The 12303-nt window shown below is 50.2% G+C and overlaps 1 protein-coding gene across 1 annotated transcript in view; it reads left to right on the plus strand.

Moving 5' to 3' along the window:
• ACKR2 (atypical chemokine receptor 2) overlaps positions 1-11947 on the plus strand; it is a 13845-nt gene extending 1898 nt beyond the window's left edge. Inside the window, exon 2 of the mRNA XM_019529319.1 lies at positions 9645-11947. Coding sequence (XP_019384864.1) covers positions 10321-11421 — 1101 coding nt within the window. The 5' untranslated portion in view covers positions 9645-10320 and the 3' untranslated portion in view covers positions 11422-11947. The remainder of the gene's footprint in view (positions 1-9644) is intronic.
• Positions 11948-12303: the final 356 nt, after the last annotated feature.

Here is a 12303-nt window from a genome sequence, read left to right on the forward strand (position 1 = left end):
GCTCAGCGGGCCAGCAGTAGCAGTAGTCCCCCCACCCCCCAGTGGGCTTAGTTTAAAGCCCGGTGGAGCAGGTCAGCCAGCCTGGCTGAGAAGAGCCTCCTCCCCAGGAGGGAGAGGTGGAGTGATGCCCACACTCACACCAAGTGATGCCCACACTCACACACCACACACAGACCCACAGGTGCAAACTCCTTCCTTCTTAGTGGTCCCACCATGCCTGCCAATCACTTGAATGTGCAATTAATTGGCCAGGAGCAGTGCCAGTCATGCATCAATCAACCTTATAAGCAATCAACTATCAAATCACCTGAGAAGGTGAGCAGCTCACTATAGTTACAGTTTGCACCACTGCTAGGATCTCTACTGAGCTTGCTCCGCTCAGTGAAATAGGCCATGATATCATCGGAGTCAAGAGCTCACGAAGCCCAGAACCTTCTCCCCCAACTCCTAGTCAAAGCAAGCCTTACATCCACAAGCAGTTTTTCAATCACCAATACTCCTGGGGAAGTCAAGGCCAAAACTGGGGCATGCAGGCAGCAGATCGCAGCTGCACTGCACTGCCGTCACTGCTGCAAGATCCCAGCCCCGGAGCAGCTCCTTGCCCAGCTGGGTGCCCTGCCAGTGCTGCTGGGGCCAGTCTCCATGGAAACCCTGGCCCTGTGCTGTCATGGCCCCGGTGCTTCTGGGGTCTCCATGGTCACTGGCTGCAGCAACACAGGCAGGTGCTGCTGGGAAATAGAGTGCACCACAGGCCCTATCTGGCCTTCAGGCTGGACTTTGACTGCACCAGACCTAGGCACTGAGCACAGAAATATTTTATGGCAAACCAACAGGCAACACTCGTGAAGCAGGAAATGGGGTAAACCCCTTGCTATGAACCCGAGAAACTGTCCCAGCTGGGAGAGAACTCACTTGAGCATGCCTGGGGGGGACCACATGGCCGTAGGTGCATCAGGAAAAAGGTCTAGGGACAACCTGCGGATGGGGCAGGCCTCCTAGGGCACAGGGTCATGTACTCAGAGGAGCCCATCCTTATTGACCCAGTGGACCAGCAGGGCAGTTTAAGAGAGAGCCAGAAGATGGGCTGGCATTTGGCGTCCCCTGGAAAGGGGCGAGTACACCACAGGCAGAGAGCTGTACAATCCGCATGGAGAGGTGGGACTGGGTGGCCAAACCAATGAATCCCACAGAAGCTGGGACAAGCCTTAAGTGAAGATCTAACTGACAGAGAGAGATAAGTGCAGCGGGCAGCTGGGTGAGGAAGGGGCCAGTCTGCCAGTTCTGGGCATGGGCAGAGGTGGCATCCATACCCGAGGCACCCGGGGAAGGCGCAGCAATGCGGGGCATTGTGAGCAGATTCTGGCAGGCAGTCAGGAGGCCAGACATGAATGAATCTGAGAGATACTCCAAAAAAATTGCCAGGATCAGGCAAGAAACAAGAAGGAAATGAATTTATGGACTGTGAATGAATTTATAGAAACGACCAAGAAATAGGAAGGGAATTAATTTATGAATGAATTTATAGGCATGATTAGGAAGCACAAAGTAAACTAATTATAGGTTTTGAATCAATTTGGGGAGGCAAATGGGAAATCCATAAATGAATTAACTGATAGACTAATGGAAGTAATTTGGGGACTCTGCGAGTGAGTGTGCCTAATGTTATGTGTATGAATAACGAATCAACTTAACACCTGAATATTGATTTTGTGAGGGAAGAGACCAGAGGAGTTGACCAAAGACATAAGGAATATGGAGGGAACCCAGAGAGAGAGGCCCCAGACAGGAACCCTAATGTAGGACCATTGGCGACACATAGGGGGTGCGTGCGGGTGCACATGCACCTCCAGAGCATAGCAGTGTGCCCCCTTCAGGTGGTCACCACTTGCAGCTGCCCTCCCTTGCCACCAACACCACTGGCGGCATCTGTGGGCAGTCCATAATCTCTATTGGCTGCTGCCGCCGCTGCTGGCTGCCTCTACAGGTGGTCGCTGACCAATGGCCAGCGCTCACCACCCTTCCTCCCTCCCTGCCGTCAACAATGTTGTGGCTGCCTGTGGCAGGTCCCCACTTGCCTCTGCTACATTCCCACCTGCAGGAGCTCGCTGTGCGCCCCCAGCCTCCATGGGCATGCAGCATTCATGGGTGACAATCTTTCACCACAGACCAAAGAGCAAAGGGACCAGGTGTAGGGGAAGTAGAGCCCTGCAGAAGAACCAGTGGCCCAGCCAGATGGACCATTGCCCAAGGGATCATCTAACTTCCCCAAGAAAACCAAAACATCAAGGTATGGCAAGTGTAACCTGGGCAGTACTCCAAGAAGTACCCCCTCTCCAATTGAAGGGATCAGAGCAGGTGCACAAGCACTGTGGGAGGTGTAGGGACTCTCCTCCCCCTATAGAGCAGAGCCAGACCACCAGTGGGGACTTAACCATATACCTTTTAATGAGAGAACAGTACTGGGAACATAACTAGTATGACCCAGGGGGTATAGAGGGCGCCCTGAGAGGCAGGATTCAACAAAGGTTAGACACTTACAATTGTAGACATATTCATCCAGTTGACAAAAGACAGGGTTAACAAAATATGAAACACAGACAGCAGAGCAAACAATGCTGGTGGGCAAAATATACAAGGTACAAAATACAAAATGTCAAACAATCAAGGAGTATAGACTTAGGTACCTGGAGAAGGGGGAAAACACAGTGACCACTTTCCACTGCAACAAGAATTTCTCCCTGTCACTTCACTCACCCCAAGGCATCCCAGCTAGGACTTGAACTCAGCTCTCCCACATGGGGGGGGGGCAGAAACTCTACCACACAGTCACCAGCTGTGGGACTGCTGGGGTCTTGACCTTCCCGGACCCCTGGCCTCATGTCGAGCTGCATGGCCTCTTGCTGGAGGAGCTGGAAGCAGAGCTGGGAACCCCTCAGGTCCTTGCTGGATCTGGGGAGCCTCTCGTAGGGGATCCTGGAGCCCAGTGGGAGCCTCTCCTGCCGGCCGCACACCGCGCTGCTGAGGGTCCCACTGCTGCCTGCAAGTCCTGCTCCTTCAGGCTCTTCCGGGGCACTACTCCTGCCCCGTTGGCTCTGGTCTGTGAGGCTCCTTCCTTGTGGTGCCTCACTGGTCTCCCCTGAGTCAGCCCATGCTGCCCCTTTTATCCCCCTCCAGGTGACCCAAGGGAGCAATCAGGGGACATGAGGGTGAGTCTCTGGGGCCTGATGGGTGATGAAAGGGAACCCCAAGCCCTTCAAAACCACTGGGCTAAATCACTACCAGCTAGCCTGTCACACAAGCAAGCGAGGGGGTGAGGCAAAGGTCAGACGGGTCCCAACACAGCGGTGCCCTAAAGAAGTACACATGCTTACAGCTCGGCACAGTGGGTCTGACTCATGGCTCTCCAGGATATAAGCTGCTGGTGGCAGTGCTGCCAGTCGTCTTTTGCCCACTAGTCTGAGCTGGGAAGTGGAAAACATGGTTTCTAAGGCAATTCCAATCCAGATGCCCTGCTTCCCAGAGTACCCTCAGCACCAGGCTAGAGGCTTGGTGGGAGCACCCTCTACCTCTCCTCTTGATTCTGGATCCTGGGGAACACACAAGTGCAGGTCCACGGGTGCAGAAAGAGAGAAAGTAGAAGGGAACCTTGCTCTGTACCCAGGGTGGGGGCACTTGTTAGGGAGAGGGGAGTCATGTTTTACATGTGTTTTACATCAGGCGGTTTGTGCACTCATGCTCCTGGAATGACATATTCCATTTCTCCCCTCCCAAAAGCTCTTTGCTTTGGAAACTGCCCTTGGCTTCGTTCAAAAGAATAAAAATATTTTCTTGAACAGAAAACAAACCATTTCCTTTATGAGTCAGCAGGAGCAGCTCCGAAACAGGCGATTTTTTTAGCTTGGCAAGTTTATTTTCTTTCTTTTCTTCTTTCTTTTTCTTGGAACTACCTGTCGCAGAACCCCAACAGTGTTTACTTGCAAAACTCAAAACCCCAGCCACAACCTTGCAAAACTCAGTCCCTGAGTACCTCATCTGTGGACACACCAATGAGGTAGCACATGTGTAGCTATAGAGACCATTCCTCACCTTGCACATACCTGGGGAAGGGAGCGACTTAGGAGGATACAGTCCCTCTGCATATTTATTCCTGGAAGCAGCAGCAAGCACAAGATGCCCCTTCACAAGCAGCCTTCACGTGGCAGCATACTTACTATTTGGGACACCCGGGGGCTGCTTCAGGGAATAGGCATGATGCAGACTGGATATGTGGGAGGACTCGAGAGTTGGCCTGCAGTGAGAGGAGGATAGCTGCAAGCACGGGAGTAGTTCTTGATAGCGGCACAGTTTGCTCCGGGCTCAATCCAACAATCATCCAAGTTTGTGAGTTTTAGGTTGTCTTATGGTTTTATTGTTGCCAGTGGCATTGAATCCCAAGCAGGGCGAGTTTCGATCCTGGCTCAGAACCCATGCGCCCTGTTGGGCTGTTAATAAGACTTCAATTGGCTTTATGTTGGGACCATCTCATCTTCCCTGTCACCCTCACTTGCCCACACAGGACATGTCTGCACCAGTGGGGACCAACCTTTCTGGCAGGCATGCCATACATTACCCTCACAGCCTGGCCAAACACCACTTTAATGCCCTTCCCCTGCCTGATCTGCTGCTCTTCTTACTGCTTCCTGCCCCATCTGCTACCGTGCTGCCTGTCCCCTCTCCAGTCTGCTGTGTGCCACACACAGATGCTGCCCATCCTACTTGCAGAGCATACCCTGAACATACCCTGCCCATCTTAGCCCTTTCACACCTTCTAAAACTGGAAATCACAGAAAATGAGGGCTGGAAGGGATTGCAGGAGGTAACATCTAGTCCAACCTCCTACTCAAAGCAAGGCCAGCCTCAACTAGATCATCCCAAGCAAGGCTTTCTTGAGCTGGGCCTTAAAAACCTCCAAGGCTGGTGATTCCACCACCTCTCTACGTAGCCCGTTCTGGTGCTTTACCACCCTCCTGAAATGCAGTGGTGAAGCCAAGCTGGGGACTGAGGAGGAAGGGTAGAGGGTCACTGCCTGTTTCTGAGCCCTCTATTTTCCACGTGCTGAAATTCAGCTCTGTGGGCAGTTGCCCTACCTCATTTCTGGGTTTTGTGCTTGCGAACTGGATCAGGTAGGTGAGACAAGCTGGGGGTGTCCATCTGTGGACACACCAATGAGGTAGCACATGTGTAGCTATAGAGACCATTCCTCACCTTGCACATACCTGGGGAAGGGAGCAACTTAGGAGGATGCAGTCCCTCTGCATATTTATTCCTGGAAGCAGCAGCAAGCACAAGATGCCCCTTCACAAGCAGTCTTCACGTGGCAGCATACTTACTATTTGGGAGCCTCTCCTCTTCTGAGCTCTAGTACAAGTAGATGTAACACTACATAATATTAGTGGAGGGCTTTGCTTTCCAGTCACCTTGGCCTTGGTAAGGAGTTTGCAGTAAGGATTGCACTAAAAGCTGAGGCAGCTTCTGCTAATGGGGATGGATAAAGTTAGCTGAAGGCTGTGCATGGAAGAGTGTCTGTAGGTTAGAGGACGGAAAGAAGGGAAGGAGGGAGGAGGTATAGACAGGCTCCAGTTCAGCCCGCATTGCTGATTTGACATTCCCAGGCAAGGTGTGAGGGTGGAAACAGATATCACCTTTGTGCTGCCATAAACATATTTATAGCAGCACAACGCAACAGCAGATAGACATCCAGACCTTTGGTCATGCCCTTATCTGGCTATGACAAAAGGCACTATTGTGCTGCCTTCTTGCAGCAAATGTCTATTTGCTTCATGGCAGGAGGCTGGCAGCTGGAGTTTCCCAAATTCTGCCTCTGCTGTGGGGATGGGCTCCTGGCACTTGAAGGGCCTGGTCCTGCACACCGCGGGAACTCCTGTGCAGGATCAGGCCCCTGAAGCCCAAGCAGTGCCTCAGAGATGAATTGCTGAGGGACATGCCCTCGGCAATTCCCAAGGCCCATCTCTGGGCATGGGGGACCGCCAGGGTGCTCCACTTCCAGAGACTCACCCCAAAGATTGCCAGGGGCACATCTCTGTACGCAGAGAAACCTGACTTGCTCCACTTCCAGAGGCATGCTTTAGAGACTGCCAGGGACACATCTCTGTAAGCGGGAAAAGCTGGGACACTCCGGTGTGGTCCACCAGTCTGCTGATTGTCAGTCGCAGCGCAAGGACTGTACCGAAGCATCCTGGCTTTCCCCATTTCCAGAGCCACACCCCTGACCATCTTCAGGTGCCCCAAGCATTTCCAGGGAAGCATCTCTGGAAGTGGGGAACACATTGTCCTTTATTTCACAAGCTGAATGGGCAGGACAACAGGCAATACATGGTTCCAGATCATGTGTGGGGATGCATCCCAGAATGGCTGATGTGCTTCATTTGGCAACATCTGTTTCTAGATTATGCCAGCTCAGGTCGGCAGGTCCTACTGACGGCAGAACAGCTACCCATGGCTGCTCCTGTAGGGAAGGACTCTGCCATCCTCCTGGGTGTGGGCTTGCTCTCTGAACACATGGGGGCTGCTGAGCTGGCAATGACAGGCATGGTCAGGGCTGTCAGATATGCAGGACTGTTAGGTGAGGAGGGTATCTTCCCCTGAAAGGGTGCTTGGGTTAGGGTTAGGGAGGCAGCACAGCTCCACGAGCATCCTTCCCTCTGGCCGTGGTGGTGTAGCTGTGTTGCAGATACAGCTGAGTGGGCTAGGGACCCTCTGGGGTGAGTGTGCAGGCTCCGTACGGAGGGTAGAGACTGGGGACTTGCTCTCAGACACAGCAGATGGATCTGGCTGTGATGCCAAGTGAACCACAGCTGTGGGTGACCTCACGATGGGTCTGGCAGGGGATCTCTCCACTGAGTGCAGGGATGCAGTAGCTACCAGGGAGCACGACCTTGCTACATTATGGTACATGGCCAACATGTCCGTGGTGGCCTGTGTCGAAGTACAGGACAATGAAGAAGTGATGGAGGAAGGCTGCTGGGAGGGAAGAGGTGCCATTCTGGCCCTGGGTAGCCTTGGCCACCAACTGTGGAGAGCCCTGTGGAAGACTCTTGAGGGCACATGCCCAAGATAGCTGCTCTCCCTGGACCACTCCCCAGGGGCTCGTCCTTCCTGTTGCTAGTGGTGAGGGCTGGGGTGTGTTGTCTTGTCAGGCCTCATCCAGCTGTCATAGGGTCTGTGGAAGGGGTGGGGATCTGGTTGGGGATGCTGAGGTCACTCTTCAGTGAGCTGAAGTTGATGGCTGTGATTTAAAGGAAATAGTTATTTATTTCCCCAGCTCCAGGAAAATGAGCTCAGACTACTGCCTTCAGGGGATCAAGGGTGGAGAGACACGTGCTGGATACAGGCTGCCTAGTCAAAGCATCCCATGGCTCCATCATGGTCTTAGCCAGCTGCATCAGGTCCCTCCCTTTTTTTTTGGCTGGACACTATAGTTCATCTTTGGTCTGTCCCCTCCCACCCAACCACATTGACCTGCTGCTGCAGCTGTCCCCACACACTCTGAGGGAGCCCCCTCCACTGTCAGCTCCCACAGGCACTAAGTCATAAAGCCCATTGTAGCCAGCAGGGGAGGGGTGAAGGGGGGGGTGGCAAGTGGGGGCCATCACAGCTCCCATCTCTGGTCTCCTTAGACCTAGTCCAGCTGCCTCCATCAATTTCTCTGCAGTCTGCAAGCAAACCGGAGTCCCAGACCTGAGGCTGCCTGGGCATTTGGGCTAGGGTCAGACGTTCAAAAAGCCTCAGCCTGAATTGATTCAATCTTTGCAAGTTAGTTAACCTGGCTAGGCTGAACAGACATCCCTTCTGGACTGAGGAAATGCAGGTACATGCCTGCAGTGGCTCAGGCTAGAAGCTGGGGGGTGCAAGAGGAGCCCTCCCTTCCCTTTCACAGTGCTGAGTGTAGGGAGGGCATGGCTAGACCCTGGCAGGATGCTCTGATTAGGGAGGTGATCCCCCCCTTGCTGTTGATAACAGAGTATTGAGTTACACAGGAAGTTGTTAGCAGTTATCAACGCATCAAACAAAACAACATCCTTCAAGCTCTTCTTAAACAACTTCTAAGGAAAGAATGGAGGGACATTACCAACTACCTGCTGATTAACTCCACAAAGCTCTAAGCTGATACTATCCTGTCTGCCTTTGTCCCATCTCCTACAGCATGAACCTTAGCCAGCATGTGGTTTTCTGGCTAATGCTGAGAGGTATCTGTGCAAGGCAGAGAGAACGGGGGATCCCTGCTTGAGCAGGGAGTGGTGGGGGGAGAGGGGAGCAGGAGAAAACCAGGCAGACACCATTGTACCTGCAGTCTCTGCTGGAGCTCTGGCCAGGGAGCAGAGGGGAGGGGCCAGGCCTGCTGGGCTGGAGCAGAGAGCAGAGCCCTGCTCAAGGTTGCAAAGCACTCTGATTTAACTTAAACCAGGAAGGGCTCTGGGACAGACACTACATAAACTGGTTTGACCCAAATCAGTTAACTCTGATACTACGTTCAACCAGGTTTATTTCAAACCAGTTTCAGCCATTTTCAAACTGGTTTTTGTGCACTGAAGAATGAGTTATACTTTATTTTTATGCCTTTATTTTTTCACTGATCACTTTGATACTGAATTGTAGCTATCTAGCTGACTCTGGTGAGACTGGTGTCATCAGCTGCTGGGAGATACTGCTCACTCCCTCACTACAGTGATTGAAAATTCGGTCCAGACCCTGCATCTGACTGCACTGCTGGCCTGGCCCTGGACTGACCTAGCCACTCTCACAGAAACCAAACATTTGACCCGCAGCAACTACATTGTACAGCTCAGCATAACATCACACACCTGCAACATACAACTTTGAAGCCTACAGCACACGCCTCGCACCACTCTTATGCATCCTTTCTATGCAGACCCAAGTGTGTGCATAAACACACACAGAGGCACACTGGGCACGTCTACACATGCATTAATGCACCATTGCTACTGCAGATTAAGTTTAGTACCTCTAATATGAGGTATTACATAAATGCGTGGTAGCCGGTGCTAATGTGCTATAGCAATCGTGCCTGGTCTTTTTGTGACACTTAATGCACAGTAGATTAATTCTACTGTGCATTAGCATGGTTTTTGCCGTGGTGTACTAATGCACAGTAGAATTAGCTTACTGCGCATTAAGTGTCTCATGTAGATGTGCCCACCGAGGCTCACAGACACACACACACACAGATCCTTTTGCCATGTGATTTTATATCCATGGGGGCTTGGTAACTCCCACCTCATCACCCTCCAGTCACGTACTGAATATTCCAGTCTCCTTGGTGACAGTTGCTGCCACTCATTCAAACTGCTACAATCTTTCACTCAATAGCTCTCATTTCTCACTTTTACCTTAGGGTTGTCCCCTCACACACCTGTCAATCATCAAAGCTCAAGCATCACGCACAGAAAAGTAGGTCCAAAATTAAAAGTTCACCCCTTCCAGGCCTTTCTAAACGAGGCCTCAACTGCACGTGCTTGACAATGGGTTTGCCAGCAGGACAGAACAGAGCAAACCAAAACCCGAACCTACATCGTTGAATGCCTGCCATGGTTTTCCCAAGCTAAACTTACTTTCTTTTCTGCCAGACCTTGCCCTGATCACAAAGGCACTTGACATCTGGTTGTGGACCCAGCACGGAGAAGGCATCAAGAAGCTGATCCGGAGTCCAGGATTTTATGCTTCAACCCACTGACCCACCCTGATGGGACACTCGATCACTCTTGAGTTCTTTAAAGAGTAACAACATTTCAGTGGTTAAAACAGTCCTTTGCTGAAAGGCCGTGCTCTTTGTTTCCTTCCACGTTGTCCTCAAAGGATTAAATTAGAGGTCCAGTGATTCAATAACCTTGGTGGGACTCTGGGAAAGTGGCTGTAAGCAACTGGGGGCTTGGAGGGCTGACACACCGGTTTGAGGGTCAAGCACAAGTGGGCTATCAAAACCCACCTGAAGTTAGCACTTGAAGAGATGAGAGGATAGCCCCTCTTCCAGGGTCGTTGAGTCTTCAACACTTCTGCCGAGCCTGGGTGGCAGGGATTTTTTTGATGGGACCAAAACTTTGAGGCAGCTATCCAAGGGTAACAACATTAGACTCAACCCTCTGAGCTAGAGGTAGACGACTCCATAATACTTAGCACATTCAGCTCAGCTTCCGCTTGCGGATCCATAGACCTTTTGCAGTGGACTCTTCATCTTCAAATGATCCTCTTCCCTTTTAATTTCTGAATGTGACACAAGGCCATTGAGTCAGGGATATCTCAAGAATGGCAATGGCTTTTACATCTGCTATGACACTTTTTGTGGAAATTCCTCTCAACATGACCGACTATGAGTATCAATATGCAGAAGAGGAGGACTATAGTCAATTTTTGGTGTGCAGAAAAGAAAACGTTGTGTCGTTCGGCAAAGTGTTCCTGCCAGTGCTCTATAGTTTGGTGTGTTTGCTTGGGTTAGTTGGGAACTTTCTCCTATTTATCATCCTCCTCAAGTACACTAAGAAGAGGAGGATGACGGAGGTGTACCTGATAAATCTGACCATTTCGGACCTTCTCTTTGTGGCAACGCTTCCTTTCTGGGCTACGCATGCAGCTTCTGAATGGGTGTTTGGAACGGTGTTGTGTAAGATCCTTAGTACCATCTACACCATGAACTTCTACAGTGGCATCTTCTTTGTGAGCTGCATGAGTCTGGATATGTACTTGGAGATCGTTCATGCGTGGTCCAGTAGAAACTCCAGGACATCAGGAAAGTGTTTCCTTGTCCCTTTAGCAGTGTGGATTGCTTCCATACTGTTGTCTGTTCCCGATGCTGTCTTAATGCACGTGGAGAAGCTCCATGACGGGAAATTGGTGTGCAACCATGACTACAGCCAGCACAGCTCCATCTGGAAGATTACCCTCCGATTTCTGCAGAACGTGCTGGGCTTTCTCCTCCCATTCCTCTGCATGGTGTTTTTTTATACACGCATCGCTTGTGTCCTCACCACGTATAAGTCCCCGAGCAAAAAAAGAGCTCTCCAGCTTGTCATTATTCTGGTAACTGTTTTCTTTGTCCTGTGGTTCCCTTATAACATCACCCTGTTTCTTCACTCTCTGCAAGACCTTCATGTGTTTAAGGACTGCGAAACCAGCCAGCACCTGGACTATGCTATTCAAGTCACCGAGAGCCTCGCCTTTGTTCACAGCTGCCTCAATCCTCTCCTGTATGCCTTTGTGAACAAGCGGTTCAGGTTGTACTTAAAGAAGATATTGGGGGCAGTCTTCAGGAAGCAGAGCATCCGCATTTTCCAGCCCTCTGAGACGAGTCAGTTTTCTAGTAAGCGCACAGCCCAAATAGAAATGCTAAGCATTACCAACCTGTCCTAAATATTAAGATGTTATCACTGCTTATGCTTTAACATCACAAATGTTGCTGCTTTTGGGAGGTCAGGAAAGGTAAGGGAGAAGGGTTGGAGCACCAAGCTGGAAATGAGGAATAATCCCATCCCTGACACCAGCTGTCTCAGTCGCTGTGGGCAAACCACAACCATTCCCTTTCTCTAAACTGATGGGGGTGGGAATTTGTTGTTGCAATTCTTTCTGAAATCTGCCCCTACAACGGGGTAATCCCAGGGAAATTGGGGTGACTCTGAATTCACGTGAAAATGTCTGAGAGCAAAACCCTGGGCAGTAACCACAAGCTCACTCCACAATTGTAACCATGAACTATGTTATATATGCAAGGGGATTACCAATGAGGAGCCCAGGAGATGTGTATCTGGTAGTAAGTATTATCACAGGAGCAACAGCATGCACGCACCCACTCATATATACGATTATATAAAAATATATATGCATAAAATGCATACATATGTATAGGATTACATATCCATAGATACACATACACAGCATTATATATTAATACACACACATATAGGAATTATATATGCATACACACACATCCACATAGGAAGTGTATATAAATACACACACACATACACACGCCTAGTGATTATATATAAAACACATACACACACACACGAATTGTATATAAATACACATAGGACTTTATATGTAAATATACACACATATAGGAATGATATATGAATACATACACATATACTCACATACATATATGTGTGTATTTATATATAAATACACACATACACATATTGGAATTATATATACAGTACACACAGACACACTCAGGTGTTGCAGAAAGTCATAGCAATATCAAAATAAAAGGATTTTGCATGCAATGAATGGGAA

Source organism: Crocodylus porosus, unplaced genomic scaffold (genome assembly GCF_001723895.1).
Source record: "Crocodylus porosus isolate Cpor-Errol unplaced genomic scaffold, CroPor_comp1, whole genome shotgun sequence".
Classification (NCBI taxonomy): Eukaryota; Metazoa; Chordata; order Crocodylia; family Crocodylidae; genus Crocodylus; species Crocodylus porosus.